This window comes from Erythrolamprus reginae, chromosome 4 (assembly GCF_031021105.1).
Source record: "Erythrolamprus reginae isolate rEryReg1 chromosome 4, rEryReg1.hap1, whole genome shotgun sequence".
NCBI lineage: Eukaryota > Metazoa > Chordata > Lepidosauria > Squamata > Dipsadidae > Erythrolamprus > Erythrolamprus reginae.
The window spans coordinates 103698583-103718695 of NC_091953.1; the positions used below are offsets into that span (position 1 = coordinate 103698583).

Here is a 20113-nt window from a genome sequence, read left to right on the forward strand (position 1 = left end):
TCCAGGGCACTATAAGATAATTCTGTGCTGTGTGAACACACCATCCGCAACTATTTAATTCAAGCACATATTTTTTCTTAGTCACCTCAGCCATCCCAGGAAAACAGGACATACAGTGGAACCCCGACATAAGAGCTGCTCTACTTAAGAGCAACTCGAGATAAGAGCTGGGAGGGGAGAGATATTTTTGTTCTACTTACAAGCCCAAATTCGAGATACAAGCGCCAAGGAGCTGTCTCCTGAAGCCAAACGCTAACTTCCGCGTTCGGCTTCAGGAGACAGCTGCGAAGCGGCGCGCGTGTTTTAAAAGGTTGCAGCCGGCCTGGGGGGCTCGGGGGGGGGGGGTGCTTGCAGCTTTCTTTCTTGCTCTTTTTCTTTCTCTCTTTTACCTTCCCTTCCTCTATTTCTTCTTTTCTTTCTCCTTCCCACCTTCTTCCCTCCCTCCCTCCCTTCACTCATTCCTCTCTTACTCTCCCCTTTCATAAGTTTCCTTGCTTCCTTCCTCTGTTCCTGTCCCTTCCCCCTTTCTTTCTTTCTTTCTTTCTTTCTTTCTTTCTTTCTTGCTCTTTTTCTTTCTCTCTTTTACCTTCCCTTCCTCTATTTCTTCTTTTCTTTCTCCTTCCCACCTTCTTCCCTCCCTCCCTCCCTTCACTCATTCCTCTCTTACTCTCCCCTTTCATAAGTTTCCTTGCTTCCTTCCTCTGTTCCTGTCCCTTCCCTCTTTCCTTCCTTCCTTCCCACCCTCCGTCCATTCATTCACCCATTCCTCTCTTGATCGCTTAAAGCCGGTCCCTGGTGCAAAAAGGGTTGGGGACCTCTGTCCTACAGGATTGGGTGGCAGAGAAGTTGAACATATGTAAATTTAAAAGTTTAAGAAAGTTTACAAGTTAAGTGAAAGAAACTTCATTATTCATTTATATGTACATGTACATTTCTTCATTAAAAACATGTCTTTCTGCATAATTTAGACTAACTTTGTGAGTTTTTTGAGGGCTGGAACCAATTAAAATTATTTACATTAATTCCTATGGGGAAAAGTCGTTCGAGATAAGAGCTGCTCGACTTAAGAGCCCAGGTCCGGAACGAATTAAACTCGTATCTCGAGGTACCACTGTATAAGTATAAATTTAGGGCATGCCGAGGTGGCGCAGCAGGTAGAGTGCAGTACTGCAGGCCACTAAATCTGACTGTAGATCTGCAGGTCAGCAGTTCAAATCTCATCACCGGCTTAAGGTTGATTCAGCTTCCATCCTTCCGAGGTGGGAATGAATGAATGAATGAATGAATGAATGAATGAATGAATGAATGAATGAATACCATTCATACTCTGAGTTCAAGTCCAAAGTACTGCATATTCATACTTTATTTTGCCAAGACAACAGGAACATGCTAGCATGGATTAATGTCCATCAACAGCAGGCAAGACTTACCACATCTTTAAAAGCTCCAAGTATGGCTGCTGTGATTATGCCAAGGAACAAGCCAATGATGTTCAAGACGGTGGATGACCAAAGCAGTCGATAGAGGTGAACCACATCCTGACAGCTGCTCACTCCAAGGAATTCATAATAGCTGGTAGAGTGTTCTGCGCTGGAAACAGGATATCAGAGCTTTAACACCTGATGAAAAGCAAAGTGGTGCCATTCCAACTTTGTCCCTTCTCTCTTATTGTAGTTCTTCCTTTAAAATTACATCTGTCGGAATGTACTAACTCTTTCCTTTCCTGCCCTGTCCCTTTAACAATAACTCTGGAAAAATTGGCAAGATGCCTAGGATTAAAAACTATAGCAAGGTACTGTGTATATCTATGTCTATGTCTATGTCTCTGTGTATGTCTATGTCTCTCTCTCTCTCTCTCTCTCTCTCTCTATGTGTGTGTGTGTGTAAAACATATTTTTGCTGATAATGAAAAGGAATGGAGACTAGTATACAGTGGAACCCCGACATAAGAGCTGCTCTACTTAAGAGCAACTCGAGATAAGAGCTGGGAGGGGAGAGATATTTTTGTTCTACTTACAAGCCCAAATTCGAGATACAAGCGCCAAGGAGCTGTCTCCTGAAGCCAAACGCTAACTTCCGCGTTCGGCTTCAGGAGACAGCTGCGAAGCGGCGCGCGTGTTTTAAAAGGCTGCAGCCGGCCTGGGGGGCTCGGGGGGGTGCTTGCAGCTTTCTTTCTTGCTCTTTTTCTTTCTCTCTTTTACCTTCCCTTCTATTTCTTCTTTTCTTTCTCCTTCCCACCTTCTTCCCTCCCTCCCTCCCTTCACTCATTCCTCTCTTACTCTCCCCTTTCATAAGTTTCCTTGCTTCCTTCCTCTGTTCCTGTCCCTTCCCCCTTTCTTTCTTTCTTTCTTTCTTGCTCTTTTTCTTTCTCTCTTTTACCTTCCCTTCCTCTATTTCTTCTTTTCTTTCTCCTTCCCACCTTCTTCCCTCCCTCCCTCCCTTCACTCATTCCTCTCTTACTCTCCCCTTTCATAAGTTTCCTTGCTTCCTTCCTCTGTTCCTGTCCCTTCCCTCTATCCTTCCTTCCTTCCCACCTTCCGTCCATTCATTCACCCATTCCTCTCTTGATCGCTTAAAGCCGGTCCCTGGTGCAAAAAGGGTTGGGGACCTCTGTCCTACAGGATTGGGTGGCAGAGAAGTTGAACATATGTAAATTTAAAAGTTTAAGAAAGTTTACAAGTTAAGTGAAAGAAACTTCATTATTCATTTATATGTACATGTACATTTCTTCATTAAAAACATGTCTTTCTGCATAATTTAGACTAACTTTGTGAGTTTTTTGAGGGCTGGAACCAATTAAAATTATTTACATTAATTCCTATGGGGAAAAGTCGTTCGAGATAAGAGCTGCTCGACTTAAGAGCCCAGGTCCGGAACGAATTAAACTCGTATCTCGAGGTACCACTGTAGATCTATTTCAAGCTATTTAGTTCTCATCAGCTAGCCATACCCTTAGCAGGATTTGAACCTAGGTAGTCTTCCTCTAGGCCAAATGTTCTCCTTCTTTCTCAGCTTGTGTGTGTGTGTATGTATGTATGTATGTATGTATGTATGTATGTATGTATATATATATATATATATAAATCTGATTATATATATATATATATTTACTGAGACAAATCCTCAAAGAAGGATGGCATATAAGTCAAATAGCTAGCTAGCTAGCTAGCTAGCTAGCTAGCTAGCTAGATAGATAGATAGATAGATAGATAGATAGATAGATGATAGATAGATAGATAGATGATAGATAGATAGATAGATAGATAGATAGATAGATAGATAGATAGATAGATAGAATGCAAAAACATTTGTAGTTTTAAGGAATAATACATTTTTAAAAGTCCATATTTTTATACTGGAAAACATTGTATAGTAAATCCTTGTTACCATTATTATTATTATTATTATTATTATTATTATTATTATTACTATTGTTGTTGTTGTTGTTGTTATTATTAATTAGATTTGTATGCCGCCCCTCTCTGTAGACTCTGATAATTAATGACAGAAACTGGTTTGAATTTATTTTATTTTATTAATTTTAATTTTATTTTATTTCCACCACCTTTATTATTTTTACAAACAACTCAAAATGACAAATATATGTGTCTTATACTCCAAAAAATACGATATGTATGTATCTATGTATCTATCTATGTATATATGTATCTATCTATCTATCTATCTATCTATCTATCTATCTATCTATCAACCTACCTACCTACATACCTACCTACCTGGCTCCATGGACCTAGCTCCAGTGCATGTGCAAATGAAGCTTCGTTGTGCTTGTGCAAATGAAGCCTACTACTTGTGTGGTCCAGTTCCCAATGGGCCATGAACTGGTACCATCCATTGACCAGGGGTTGCGGTCTCTAACCTTAGTTTAAAAGATACTTACTTTTCACAGTTATATAAATCACAGCAGTAACATGTGTTACTTTTCACTTTCAGCTGGCATTTGTTATTTAAGGCATAACAAGTCACCTGTAAAGAGAAGGCAAGTGATAATTATTAGTGCCACCCATTGCGCCAGATTATTGCTGAACCTCTTCTTATATGGATGGACAACCAGCAGCCACCGGAACCTTAGGGGAAAAAAAACACTGCCAAATTTGCTTTCAGGGGTGCTTGAATAGGGTTGTCTAGAACAGAAAGATCTTCACAGAAATTCCAAAGAAATTGTCCCAGAGAAATTCCTTCCTCACTCAACCAGGTAATATCCTTCCAAGATGAGCAAACCTAGTTAGGCTAGTCACCTGGGCCTCATTAATGTATCAAATATAAATGATAAAAAGGCAGGGTTGAGGACAATCTAGATTCTTAGATGATTTCTCTGTTTATCTTTGGTTGAACTGTAATTCCCCGACGTGTTTTTGAGATAGTCTTGCATCTTAGTGACGGTCTGAGCTAGTCTCTGCAGTTTCCTTGGCAAGAGTGCAGAAGTGGTTTGCCATTACCTCCTTCTTAGGAATGAGAGAGCTGGCTAAGTCAAGACTGGAACTCATAGCCCCCTGTTTCTAGCCTGATGCCTTAATTCAGTGTTTTGGAATTCTTAGCAATTCTAAAATCAGTGGTTTTCAACTCCCAGAATTCTTGGTGGCTAGGGTTGAGAAAGACTGTCTGAAGCATTACACCAAACTGTCTGTTGATGAATAACGATGGTGTCAGATATTTTATATAATATAATAACAACTGGGTTGGAAGGGACCTTGGATGCATGGTATGTTTGTTTGTATGTATGTTTGGTTTTACAAATAAGGGTTTTTTAGCTGTTTTAATATTGGATTTACATGCTATTTTGTATTACTTTTGTTAGCCGCCTAGAGTCTACGGAGAGGGGCGGCATACAAATCAAATCAAATAAATAAATAAATAAAAAATAAATAAATAAATAAATAAAAAAATAAAAAAATAAAAAAATAAAAAAATAAAAAAATAAAAAAAATAAATAAGCCTTCTAATCCAACCCCCTGCTTGGGCAGGAGATCCTACACTACTTCAGACAAATGGTTATCCAATGTCTTCTTAAAAACTTCCAGTGTTGGAGCGTTCACAACTTGTGGAGGCAAGCCGTTCCACTGATCAATTGTTCTAACTATCAGGAATTTTCTCCTTAGTTCTAAGTTGCTTCTCTCCTTGATTAGTTTCCACCCATTACTTCTTGTCCTATCCTCAGGTGCTTTGGAGAATAGTCTGACTCCCTCTTCTTTGTGGCAACCCCCGAGACATTGGAACATTGCTATCATGTCTCCCCTAGTCCTTCTTTTCATTAAACTAGACATATCCAGTTCCTGCAACTGTTCTTATATTAACCATTCTTATATATCTGTATGATATATTGAGGATAAGGGGACTTTGATGCACTGAAATCTTTGTGATAATAAGATATCCAGGAAGAGGTTGGGCTCCCAATTATTGAAGTATTGAATTCTAAACTGCCATCTTTCAGCTGGATCTTGCCTCGACAGGGCTTGGCCCGTTCAATTCTAAGAGCCTATGCCATTACATAATTTATTATCATGTGCCCTTGTTTCTTTAGGAAGGAAAAAATGACAGGAGGAATGACAACTATAATATTTTATTTCACAACTCAAATATAATCATCAGCAATGCTGACCAGACAAGCCTAAAACCCAGAGATGTTTCACAGAGGGAGCAAGGATGCAGCTAAGAACCTTGTTGATAGAGGGAAAAAACCAATAGGGAAGAAATTAGTTAGGGGTAGAATTTACAGCTTCTGGTAGTTGTTGTTGTTGTTTAAATAATCTGATTTTAATCAGTGGGAAAGAGATAAATGTAGACTAGGTTTGAGCTGCTGAACTGAGATCCCTATTTTCTTTGATCCTTTGTTTTTACATTCATTTTCAACTCTGGAAAAGTTATCTTCATCAATAAAGGGGAAGATAATAGTTTTTCCAGGAATTGAATCCTTCCCCCAACTCCTCCTCATTTTTTTCCTAGAATTGATCCAAGATTGGAAGAAGTCTCTGTTTGCTGAAACATGATTGGGAAGCAGCAATTGTTTTCAGAGCAATAAGATTTCATTTCATTTTTCACTATTGTTTCAGACTTGGACTAGGTTCCTTCTTCACTTGGTAAAAATTCATCTGGACTCTTACTGAGATTACTCTTCTAAGGTCTAAAATTTTGTTATTATTACGCATTATGATTCCTGTTAATCTCGAGCAACAAAAAAGAACAAGCAATGATGCATGTCTTGAGCTTTGCAATATGCATTATTTGCATTTTCAATTCTGCTTTATTTAATTTCTATTACCTGTTCTAGGGGACATGATGGCTCAGTGGCTAAGATGCTGAGCTTGTCAATCAGAAAGATTGGCAGTTCAACGCTTCGAATTCCTCGCGCCGCTTAACGGAGTGAACTCCCATTATTCTGTGTGCTTTCAGCATTTAGTCATGTTTGCCACATGACAACGGAATCACCATTAGACAGCGCTGGCTTTTAAGATTAGAAATGGAGTTGAGAATGCCCCCTAGAGACGGTAACAACTAGCACGTATGTGCAAGGCTACATCTTCTTCTACAATCCCCATTTTGCAACACTAGCTTTAAAAATAGCACATTTCATAGACACTGCAAAATAAAATTCTGTGTGACAATTCTGTGAATCTAATAGACTAGGACAGATGAACAAAATCTCAAATGCCCTATGAAAAATTAATAACATAAATGAATTTCAGAGAGAGGAGGAAACTGGAATACATCTATGTAACTGCTTTTCAAAGATGCCAGGGCTCTCTGCAAGCTATAATCAAAAAAGAAGTCAAGATGGCAGTTGTGATGTCCAGACAAGGCAGAGAAAAATTGGCACAGCGTTCATTTGATTGTAGTAGCCATCGCTATCTTGATTATTTTTTTTTTGGACAATCCTGCATGTTTTAGACAGAGTATGAGAAAATTAAGGGCAATGATGGTGAATCTTCAAATCTTACAGCATTCCTGTCAAACAGACAACAAGTGGTCAAAATAGGAAGCACCATATCCACCCCCGTCCCAGTTAAAAGCGGTGTTCCCCAAGGTAGTGTACTGGGACCAACGCTCTTCATTCTCTACATCAATGACCTTTGCGATTACATCACAAGCAACTGTGTCCTTTTCGCCGACGATGTAAAACTCTTCAACACCACCGATAACACAACTACTCTCCAAAAAGACCTTGACGCTGTTTCTGAGTGGTCTAACACATGGCAACTCCAAATCTCAACTAGCAAATGCTCTGTCCTACACATTGGGAAGAAAAATCTGAATAATCAAATTATCACAGATAATCCCGCTTCCTATCTGTCTCCTGAAGCCGAACGCGGAAGTTCGGCTTTGCCGTTCGGCTTCAGGAGACAGATGGGAAGCGGCGCGGCTGTTTTAAAAGGTCGCAGCCGGCCTGGGGGCTTCCCAGCACCCCCCCGAACCCGGGTTCGGGGTTCAGGGGGGTGCTGGTTCGTAACTCGAAAAAAGTTCGTAAGAAGAGGCAAAAAGTTTCTGAACCCCGGGTTCGTATCACGAGTTGTTCGTAAGACGAGGGATTCGTATCTTGAGGTATCACTGTATCTCTTCTTCTATTCTTTCATTGATATGTTCTATTACTTTATCTTCTTTTCTATTATTTCTTAGATATATTTTACTATGAGTATCTCCTCTATAACCTTCATCATGTATTTTACTATGTGTATATAGATATATACCCACTAAAACCCTCATTGTGTATTGGACAAAATAAATAAATAAAATAAATAAAAATAAAATAAAAAATCTTGAGAATTGTTGTCAGAGTTCAGGGCTCCTGAGACAAAAGCCACTTGGCTGTCCAGCCAAAATGTGTAGGAACGTAAGGACAAATGTCAATTTGCAGGATAACAGAAACTATTCATTGCACTGGTTTCCATATTTGCTAAGTAACAAAAAACCGTCTGAATAAGTAAAAAATCTAAAACTGCTAGAGATCAAAGTTGCTTTGTATAGGGACCTATGAGATATCTTGTAGAGGAGAGATAAATGGTGAATATTGAGCTTTTTGTAAAAAGTATAAAGGCAGGATACAAACAAACAAACAAACTTCAGAAGCAGGGTGCAGCTAGAGCAAACATAAATGGCACATGGCATCGGACCAAATTATTTGCGGGACTGCCTTCTGCCCCATGAATCCCAGTGACCAGCTAGGTCCCACAGAGTTGGCCTTCTTCGGGTCCTGTTGGCTAGACAATGTCGTGTGGTGGGGCCCAGGAGAAGAGCCTTCTCTATGACGGCTCCGGCCCTCTGGAATCAGTTCCCTCCAGAGATTCACACTGTCCCCACCCTCCTCGCCTTTCGCAAGGCATGGGGCAATTAGATCAAGCCCCCTTCCTCTGTTTACGAGATGTAATGTCTGATTGTGAATGAATTGGCTGACTGATTTTATTATATATGGGATTTTAGTAGTAATTTTTAATTAATTAGATTTGTTGCGTTGCTTTTGCATTCTGTGAGCCTCCACGAGGCTTTGGAGAAGGGTGGCATACAAATCTAATAAATAATAATAATAATAACAATAAATAATAATAATACATATATGTAGAATTCCCTTGCTTTTACCAATAGTAGCAGAAGCAGAATGTGTTGTTCAAAGTAGGTGAAAAATATGCAAAAATTATGGAAAGTAAATTATAAGATGACATTATCTATACCATATAAAGAAAACCTATACAAAACGTTTTACCGATGGCATTATGCCCCAGCAAGCTTAGCTAAAATACACCCGAGTATAAGTAATAAATGCTGGAAGTGCAAAACAGCCATAGGAACATATTATCACAGCTGGTGATTATGCCTGGAAGCAAGAAAATTTTGGACTAGAACTCAGAGGTAGCTGGAAGAAATATTGGAATATAAATTAGAAACTATTGTGCTTCCGTCCGAGGCCCCTCAGGGAACGGCTGATCTTCTGTCGGTTTCCTGCTCAGAGGGGGAGGATGAGGAACAGGAGGTGCAGGCAGACGAGGAGGAGGAATCCCAGGCTGAGGAAGAGGGGGAACAGCCAGAGGCCCCCGAGAGGGAGCTCTCCCCAGCAAGCAGCCTGGATTCCTTAGAGGAAAATGCACAAGCAATAATCGATCTGCGACAGAGAAGAGCAACACAAAGAAGGGAGCAATTGGATAGGTACTTTCAGCACTAAAGAGGCAACAGCTAGGTTTGGGTGTGGTGCTCTCTGGAAAGGCTAAAAGGCAGACCCACCCTTCCTGGCTTGTGGAGTATTATCTTTGGGAGTCTTGGGACCTGGCTGTGATCTTTGGCATCTTGGAATTCTGGTTTGTGACTTTGAATACTGAAACCTTGGGGGGGAAAAGGTGGGGATCTTATGCTCTACAGTGGTGGGTGTGCCAGCAAGAAGTTTGCTGTATTGTCTGGACATCAGGACTCTGCTGTAAAGTCTCCTAGCCTGCCTGTTGGGAAGATCAGGTTTTTCTCTGTGTTTATTTTTCAAGCTATAAAGTACTTTTGCTTTTACCAGCGTGTCTGGCTGTTTTTTCCAGTTGGTGTTGAGGTCTGGGGGAACCCAGACAGAACAGAAACAAAACCAGAAATGTATTTATTAGGAATAATCAGAGGTCAACACAGCACAGAAGACTATTATTTAATAACACACATACTAACATCAGCAAGATTGGCATTCGCACAAAATTGGAAACAAGAAAAGACACCAAATGAAGAGATGGTGATCAAGAAAATGTTAGACTGCACTAAATTAAGTAAATTAATGTATGAATTACAGGATAAACAAAATAAGAACTACTACAAAGTGTGGGAGAAACTGTATAACTGGATAGAAAAAAAATAAGAAAAGGAATTAGTATTAAGGAAATATAATGTAAAAAAACCAGAATTGTAAAATATTAATTATTATGTATATAGATAAATATAAATGTTTAATGTTGTTTGTACGTTGGTCGATATAAAATTAAAAAATATATAAAAAAGAAAAGAAAAATATGCAAACATGTTAAAGAGGCCTTAATTTTATTTTTCAGAAAACAGCAGTTCATTGAATAAGTTAAGTTTAGATTCTCTCCTGGGGATTGTCCCTCTCTCTACACACACATCCTATTTTTGTTTTGTTTACATGGATGTTCTCTTTATTCAATAGGCTGGAAATATATTCTGCCAAAACAAAACAACAACAACAAAAAACTCCTGAGAGTAAGAGGAAGCAAAACGTTACTTCGGCCCCAGGATTGTGCCTGAGTGTTCCAATCCTTGGCTGAAGACCAAAAGAACTCCAGATAGAATCTGCAGACATTCTTGAATTTTGTCAGGTTATTACCATTAATAGTTGACGTTTGGAGGCTAATATAAATCATCAGCTATTAAGGTAACTTGGGTACATCTGACCGAATGTCATTCCACACAAACATCCACAGGAAAACAGCAATGGCATTTCCCAACAAACCATTTATGTAACAAGAATGGAATGAACTTCTGTTCCAAAGCAAATATTCTTGCCACACATACAATAGCATTTATTTGCTGCCAAAATAAGAGAAAATAAACCTCCAGTGATTGAGTGCTGAGAGTAAAAAAACAGTCACCTTGTAAGTCATCTTTCCATGTACTGTACAAAGCCAGATCTTAATCTAACAATAATAGCTCACCTCTGTCTGGTAGGCATCAAATAAGTATCCGATTCCACTTGTATAATACTGGCACCTTTTAGTATATAAAGGCCTGGGTTCCTAGAAGAAAGAAAAGAAGAAAAATAAAGAAGAATTGAAAAATGTGCTTTAAGTTACATTACAGATCTATCTTCACTTCCCCTATGTAGCTAAGCTCTCAGTGGGCCAGGCCCGGAACAGAGGGGAATGCCGCACTGGTAGTAAAAATGGAGCTGTCCGTGCAGTTCTAGCAAAAATTGACCTGCGCGTGCAGCTCCAGCTTACCAGCAGCCATTCATGGGCACAACCAGGAAGATTCCGGACACTTTTGCTGGTGGGGATGCAAAGGGGAACAATCAGGACCGGCCAGAACAAACGGCGGGAATGTGGAGGGGAATGGGTGGGAGCAAGGGCGGCCAGAATGAGTGGTGGGAACGCAAAGGGGAACATCCAAGGGCATGGGGTGAGGTATCATCAGTAAGCGGATGATACCCAGTTGTACATCTCCACCCCATGTCCAGTCAATGAAGCAGTGGAAGTGATGTGCCAGTGTCTGGAGGCTGTTGGGGCCTGGATGGGTCCTGTACTATTTCTGACATAAAAAGCCTTTATTCACATCAATATTACCACAACTTTGAAAACTCCTTCCACATACTCTAGTTAATCTTTACTTTACTGGGTTTACTAGTATCTATCCCTTTTTAGCCCATGTGTGCAAAAAATAGATTAGCAGTTCTGCTGGCAAAGTATGAGACATTACAATGGGTGGTTTAGCTACCAGATAGGCAACTATTCTACCACTAACAGCACCTGCTGAATAGAATAGAACAGAATAGAATAGAATAGAATAGAATTCCTTTTCTGAAGTTTGTGAACTTCAGAAATGGATAAAGGAAATAACCAAGATTGAACTAGAAATGAAAGCTGAAATATTTTTGCTTGGCATTATTGAAAATCAGATGAACAAGGAACATTATTATCTAATACAACATTTAATAACCTCAACAAGAATAGCTATCGCACAATTTTGGAAGAATGAAAACATGCCAAATGAACGGAATTTAATAAAAAAAATGTTAGATTGTGCTGAAGCAGACAAATTAACAATGGAGCTAAAAGGAAAAGAAAAAACGAAATACTACCAAATATGGGAAGAATTTTATATTTGGCTAAATAACAGAACTCACCTTTATAGTGCTACGTGACAAGGAAGTAATTTAAATACATAAAAACCCAATTACAACAAACAAATACAGTAACTTAAATCGCTGGGTTAAACATCGCCGAAAACTTAAGAACAAAACGAAGAGAGGACGCTGTCAACAGTCTCTACTAAATATATCTCTTGCTTGTTTTTTCTGTATTTTATTTACTTTTTCTTTATGTAAATCTACCGTCTATAGTTGTTGTCTTATATGTAAATAAAAATTATTTTCAAAAAAAAAAGAATAGAATTCATTATTGGCCAAGTGTGATTAGACACACAAGGAGTTTGTCTGGGTGCATATGCTCTCAGCGTACATAAAAGAAAATATAGATTTGTCAAAATCTGAACTGGAAGACTTCAGCCACAATGGTTGCTGCATGGTCAAGTTGCTATTATTGCCACATCAGCTCCAAAATTAGCCAATTTAATTAATATATATACTCTGTGTGTGTGTGTGTGTGTGTGTGTGTATAAAACTCAAGCTTTTAACCTAGACATTTAAAAGCTTTGTTGCATGTTAGAGCACGTGTGCCCTCTAGAGGAAGTAACAAGACCTGCTGGGGAAAATACAGTATCAGTTTCCAGGAAAAGATCAGAAAAGGCAAATTAGCTGCTGTACACACTTTTATTCTTGCAGACTTTAGCTTCATTGCTACTGTGTGGCAAAGACCGTCCGTCCATTTTATCCATTTTTCAGATTCCATCATTTTTAACACATATACCTTGGGTAGAGATCCTTAAAATGCTGGGAGATTTTCTCATTTAGATTTGACCCTATACATTTTAATTTGACTTCTTAAATATGAATATCCTTAATTGGGAGTACATATTCCAGGCACAGACTCTTTGTGAGAGAAAATCAAGATGAAATTATAATTCAATCTATCAATCTATCAAGTAACAATAATGCGTAATAGCTATAGTCTGTTAACTAATATACATTTGATAGAAAGTGAAACATTTACAGTCTGTAAACATCAATTTCAGTATTATTTTGGTTTTTATAAAATATAGACACCAGATCAGGATTAAGTCAAAGAATAATATTGAAATTGAGATGAAAGAGTTTAGTAAATTAGATACTTTGGTTTAATTGATACAAGGTTTAATTTTTCATACCTCATAAACAGTGGATTTGCAATGCTTTATCTGTATATTTTAGCATTGAATGTGGTACTATATAATGCACCAAAAATAATCTAGTATTTTATTTTTCATACACAACTATATAATGCTCCATTCTTCTTCAGCTTGTACAAAGTTAGAAGAATGAAATATTTTAGGAAATATTAAAAAGGCAAAATATTATATTTTCCCTAAAAGATAAATAGAAAACTTAAGGGAGATAGAAACGTAGAAAGACAGTTCCCTACCTCCGAGCAGTTACTAAGCTGAGGTCAACTTTTAGAAATGCAGATGTGGTAATCCAGTGATGGCGAAAAAAAATTTCCTCGGGTGCCGAAAGAGTGTGGGCGTGCACTGTCGCACATGCACGAGTGCCCACACCCATAATTCAATGCTTGGGGTCGGGCAAAAACAGCTTCCCCCGCCCCCTGGAAACCCTCTGGAGGCCGGAAACGGCTTGTTTCCCAACTTCTGGTGGGCCCAGTAGGATCGTGTTTTGCCCTCCGCAGGCTCCAAAGGCTTCCCTGGAGCTGGGGGAGGTAAAAATGCTCTCTGAAAACCAAAAATGCCCTCTCACATCCTCTGTGTGAGCAAAAAATCAGCTGGCCAGCACACGCATACACATTGGAACTGATCTAGGACAACAGCTCGCGTGCCAGCAGATATGGCTCCGGGTGCCACCTTTGGAACCCATGCCATAGATTCGCCATCACTGTGGTAATCCATTCAAGACAGGATATTTTGAACATAGGCAGAATTAGTTAGATCAGCACTCACTCATTAAGACAAAATAGGAATGGCCCAATAGTCTTTCAGAACACAAGCCTCTTCATTGTATAACCCAGAAGGCTTCAAACTTGATTCAGACAAACTGACTCCACATGGCCACATGGGAGTCTGAGAATAGCAACCAATAGAATACATGCCCTTGCCACAGGAACAGTGAAGTGACTTTGTACAGATTCAGGATGCTGAAGGGCAAGGTCCAAGAGAAGGTATAAATAACTCTCACTCTCCACTCCATGTGGTCAGCTGCCCAGGACTTCAAACCCATGTGGTCCTGTCCCTCAATAAACCATCTTTCCAATCACCCTCCATGTTTCCAGTGTCTTTCTCCCCACTTGGAACTGAACCAGATGGATATTTCTTCCCACAAGATCAAGGGTGAAGAATCATAGCTCTAAAACTGCATGTCACCTGGGCTTGATTTCAAACCTTCAGTTCATGTTTCAGGTAAGAGTAGGGTTTCTCTTTTCTCTGCTTGCTGTTTGAGGAAAATGAAAGGCAATATCTTCATGTCAGAGTGAAGAAGAAAAAGTAACTCTGCGAGATAATGGTTTAACCATTTTTGGTTAATTTTATAAATAGCAAAAAAAAAATGTGTGAAGGAAGGAATGCTGCACTTGAAATAAAAAAAAGTCCCCCAATTTCTGCCTAGATTATGATGGTTCTAGAAAATGCTTTAGTGGACATCACCCAAGTCATCCATGGAATTTGATACACGGTTCAGGTGGCATTATCTTCTACTGGTAATTCTCCTGTGCTCTCCATAGCTTCTGTTTCATTACTTAAGGAAGAAAAAATACTGCAACAGCTGTACCATGGCTTTGATTAGCATCACCAGGCCGTCATTAGAAAGATAGAACGTTTAGATTTTAAACATTTGGATCCCTTTTGTCTTCCAGTTATAAATTGCAACTTACAGTCTGTTTTTACTAACTTGTCCATTGTCTAAGCAAAGGCCAACTTGCTTGCTTGTTAATGATTGCCTATTTTTAATTGAAATACTGGGGCTTGAGACTTAATAGCTGCTTTCATTTAGGCCAAAGGAAGCTAGTAAAAAGTACCACCTACTTCAAGACAGATTATGAATCATAGCAACAACAAAAAAAGTCAACATCCCACCAAGCTTTTATATTTAAACTACAGAACATTCTGCCTCAAAACTTAATCTATCCCCAATAAAATAGAATGAACAAGGCAGACTAAATATATTAAAGGAAAATTTAATCGGTAGTCTGAAAGTATACTGTTATACTGGTAAATTAACTCAATGTTTTCAAAAGCTGCTATGACTCAAATTAATGACTCACTAAGAAAAGAAATATTAAAAATAATTTACAAGGATTTTGTATTTTGGTACTGGTAAAAAGAAAATATACAGAACATTTTCCTTCAAAGCAACTTACTAATTCAATTGATACAGATTATATAGTATTTAAATTCAGCTTCCTAGTACCTTATTATTCTTGAATATTCATGATTATTCATGAAGGAAATTGTACCTTTAGACAAAGCTGATAACTTTTTTTTCTGAAGCTTTTCTAAAATATATTAATAGGTTAAAGAAAGAATGACATGTTTGAACAAGTTAGGTAAAACCTGATTTTTAAAAACATTTTTTCCTAAAACAAAATCACCAATTAGCATGATGCCTGCACTTCACTGAGTCAAATTTTCATTTTGCTTTAAGCTGTAGATCAGGGATGCCACTTTAAGATCTGTGAACTTCAACTCCCAGAACTCCCCAGTCAACAGTTTGGGAACCCTTTGGGATGCTGTAAAAAATCACTGACAGTGATGTGAACTAAGAAAATTGCTATAGATGGTGTAGAAAGGGGTGGGTATTTTTGGATACTTCCTATTATTGCAAAATAAATCCACCAGATGGCAACATAATATTCACTAATAAAGGACAAACTTTAAAGAAGGTTTTTGTATTGATTGCACCACATTAAAATTCTGAAGTTAGAAAGGAACTCTGGGTGAGATCATCCAGGGGCATGGGGTGAGGTATCATCAGTACGCCGATGATACCCAGCTGTACATCTCCACCCCATGTCCAGTCAACGAAGCAGTGGGAGTGATGTGCCGGTGCCTGGAGGCTGTTAGGGTCTGGATGGGTGTCAACAGATTCAAACTCAACCCTGATAAGATGGAGTGGCTGTGGGTTTTGCCTCCCAGGGACAATTCCATCTGTCCGTCCATAACAATGGGGGGGGAATTATTGACCCCCTCAGAGAGGGTCTGCAACTTGGGTGTCCTCCTCAATCCACAGCTTACATTAGAGAACCATCTTTCAGCTGTGGCGAGGGGGGCGTTTGCCCAGGTTCGCCTGGTGCACCCATTGCGGCCCTATCTGGACCGGGACTCACTGCTCACAGTCACTCATGCCCTCATCACCTCAAGGTTCGACTACTGTAATGCTCTCTACATGGGGCTACCTCTGAAGAATGTTCGGAAACTTCAGATCGTGCAGAATGCAGCTGCGAGAGCAATCATGGGCTTCCCTAGGTATGCCCATGTTACACCAACATTCCGCAGTCTGCATTGGCTGCCGATCAGTTTCCAGACACAATTCAAAGTGTTGGTTATGACCTATAAAGCCCTTCGTGGCTTTGGACCAGAATATCTCCAGGACCGCCTTCTGCCGCACGAATCCCAGTGACCGGTTAGGTCCCACAGAGTTGGCCTTATCCGGGTCCCGTCGACTAAACAATATCGTTTGGCGGTCCCAGGGGAAGAGCCTTCTCTTTGGTGGCCCCGACCCTCTGGAACCAGCTCCCCCCGGAGATTAGAACTGCCCCCACCCTCCTTGCCTTTCGTAAACTCCTTAAAACCCACTCTGCCGTCAGAGATGGAGGAATTGACATGTCTCCCCCTGGCCTATATAGTTTATGCATGGTATGTTTGTGTGTATGTCTTGCTTTTTAAATAAGGGTTTTTTAATGATTTTAAAATTATTAGATTTGTTGTACATTGTTTTATTGTTGTTGTGAGCCGCCCCGAGTCTACGGAGAGGGGGAACATACAAATCTAATTAATAATAATAATAATTAGAATAATAATAATAATTATTATTATTAGAATAATAATTAGAATAATAATAATAATAATAATAACAACAACAACAACAACTCATTCTCATTACAAACGGTCACTTATATTTTGACAAATTCATGTAATCAGAAGATTACTGAAAGAAAAGAATACTTTCAGGTCAGGGTTGAACTGTGGGATCCTTGATGCTGTCTGAGCTTGGTGGCTTCATTATAAAACAAGTTAATAAATATCATCAGTGGTAGACTGCACTCCCTTCTCCGAGTCTGCGGAGAGGGGCGGCATACAAATCTAATAAATAATAGTAATAATAATTGATAATATTATCTAGTTTGGTAATGAAATGTCTGCAAAAAAATCACCAAGCCCAGAGAACATGTGCAGAACCAAAAAAAACCTTGCCAGAACATGGGCGCATCTGCGTTCTCCATGCACAATTTCGCTACCTGCACGGGCGCAGTGGCATAATTCTGCTGAAACCTACGGGACCTCCAGAGCCGCGGAGGCAAGCCTGATTAGGCGTTCCGGCTAATAGCACACCAGTGGTTGGGGATTAAAGGAAGCAATGTCCCTTTCTGCTTTTCAGAAGTGGTTGTTAGTCTATTTTGGTAATGGAGGGGTCAGTCCATGCACATAAGCCTTTAGGTTCTGGAAAGAACTACCGTATTTTCCAGTATATAAGACGCACCTTTTTCCTCCCTAAAAGAGGCTGATAATTAGGCTGCGCCTTATACTGTGAATGTAGCTTTTTTTGCCGCAGGCCAACTAGCTGCTAACGATCTTCCCAGCTCTTACCTTGCAGGCTCTTTCATTGTTTCTCTCTGTGAAGAATGTTTTCCAAGCCCTAAGTCTTTGCAAGTTTTTTTCCCCAATGCTCTACTTGCTCAGACTGTTTCTTTCCAGGTGCTAATGATGTTCCCAGCTCTTACTGGCTTGCAAGCTCTTTCATTGTTACCCTCTCAGAATAATTTTTTTAAAGCCCTTAACCAGGGGGATAAAGTATTGTGCTGAAGCTGACAGTCTAAGGATGCTAGCCAGATGAATACCTGGTAAGCGATTCTTTTCCTTATTTTCCTCCCCCCCCCCCAACTAAGGTGCATCTTATACTCCGAAAAATATGGCATATCCTTATCTCCCTAATTCCTTGACCCTGTTTGAGTAAAAGCCTAGAATGAAGAAATTCAACCAGCATCCCACCTGGTTTATGCCTTGCCTTTATTATTTATTAAACATTTATGCATATTTGTTCTAGTATAAAATTTACAATGAAACACTTCTGTGCTATTCATTCATTTATAAAATAAATGCAACATCCTGCCTGTCGGCAACTACTTCAGCTTCAACCACAACAACACAAGAGCACACAACAGATTTAAACTTAATATTAACGGCTCGAAACTTGACTGTAAAAAATATGACTTCAGTAACCGAGTTGTCGAAGCGTGGAACTCATTACCGGACTCCATAGTGTCATCCCCAAACCCCCAACACTTTACCCTTGGATTATCTACGGTTGACCTATCCAGATTCCTAAGAGGTCAGTAAGGGGCGAGTACAAGTGCACTAGCGTGCCTTCCATCCCCTGTCCTATTGCTCTCCTATATCTCCTATACCTTTCTTCTATTCCTATATCTCTTCTTCTATTCTTTCATTGATATGTTCTATTACTATACCTTCTTTTCTATTCTTTCTGAGATATATTTTACTATGAGTATCTCCTCTATAACCTTCATCATGTATTTTACTATGTGTATATAGATATATACCCACTAAAACCCTCATTGTGTATGGGACAAAATAAATAAATAAAAATAAATAAATAAATAAATAAACAGACTGTTTAAATATTAAAATACAATCGTTCTGTACTCAAATTCTCATTCATTCAAGCCACCAATGCCTTCCCTCCTGGCTTAGTTTACCCTCTTTAGTTTCTTCGGAAGTTCGTATTACCTTTATCTTGTATTCTGCCTCTCTCGCAGCGAAGTTTTCTATATATGTTTCCAGTGGCATAATAAACACACAGTATAGTTCTATGTCAGCTGTTTTCCATTTCATTGGCTACCCAATTATACATTTAAATTATTGAAGAAGTCTCACTTGAAAGTTTTATCCCTTTTCTTTTAAAGAGGTCAATACTGGGTGCAAAAGGGGAATTTGTTTTGTTTTGTTTGTTCTGCAAGGGTATTTGTTTGCAGCATGTAAGGGCCAGTGCCATTGCTTTGTAACAATATATGTGAAAACAAGATAATTCATGTATAATAGGTTCCTGTAATTTTCCTTTTAATCTGCACTAACATCATTACACGCTACTTTCAGCTGTATTTGTTTCATCTGATTCAGGCATTTCAGTTGTTTTTAACGGAGAACGGTGGATTCAAATGCAAAGATGCTTGATGGAAATAAAAACAAATTACAAGTACTATAATTCTGAAATAAAACAGGAATACATTAAATCAAGCTACCTTTACATCCGTTTCTAATTTTTAAGTGCTTTTCTTAAGTGAAGTGTTTTTCTTCTGAATTGGACAAATCATTGTATATAGACGTAGATAGAAACAAAGATACATGCAGGTATTTCCTTTCTGCTATTTATTTATCAAGTCATAACGTCTTTGAACGTAGAAAATATTTTCTTTTAATTCATCATCTTTAAAGAAACAAAATGAAACAAAATCGCCCATCACTGAGATGAGAAGATACTAAACTTACATATTCTTTTATGTATACTTCCAATAGTCTTTTAAAAAATCAAGGAAAACATATTTTTCCATGTTTAAAATAGAGATATACTGGCAAAAATGGATAGTATTGGCATTTTCCAGCTCTTGCTAAAGAAATCACAGTAAAGTGCCAAGTTTTGTCTGGCCCCAAGGTTAAAGGCGTTCATGGTTCATTTGACAGTAGCAATCCATTATATACCTTTTTTTAAAAGCTGGATTCTGTGGACCCCTAGGGTTTAGTGAAGGTTTGAATGGAATCCACAGGACTAAAAGTGGGGGGAAACTCAATGAAAATGATGAAGGGTTTTTCTCCCTTTGACCTTAATGGAAAACTCTCCACAAAAAAATTCTATAAAGGACTAAAGAAAAACTTTAAAAACTAAAAAATTCTCTTCAAGGAATGGATAATTTTTCTCCTTTAGTTCTTTCCACATATTTTTTTAAAACACTGAGGCACAGTAGAATGTCAGATGGCATTCAAAAGCCCACCCCTTTTTGTCAGACATTCTGAGGGGAATTTTCTTTATTCTTTCTTTATTCTTTATTGGCCAAGTGGGATTGGACACACAAGGAAT

At 38.9% G+C, this 20113-nt stretch overlaps 2 protein-coding genes across 2 annotated transcripts in view; one reads left to right on the plus strand and one right to left on the minus strand.

Moving 5' to 3' along the window:
- Positions 1-20113, plus strand: part of LOC139166905 (uncharacterized) — a 984072-nt gene that overhangs the window by 744421 nt on the left and 219538 nt on the right. The window lies entirely within an intron of this gene.
- Positions 1-20113, minus strand: part of TMEM255B (transmembrane protein 255B) — a 51322-nt gene that overhangs the window by 7220 nt on the left and 23989 nt on the right. Inside the window, exons 5-7 of the mRNA XM_070751118.1 lie at positions 10644-10724; positions 3902-3987; positions 1431-1590 (exon numbers count right to left, since the gene is read on the minus strand). Of these exons, the coding sequence (XP_070607219.1) occupies positions 1431-1590; positions 3902-3987; positions 10644-10724 (327 nt within the window). The remainder of the gene's footprint in view (positions 1-1430; positions 1591-3901; positions 3988-10643; positions 10725-20113) is intronic.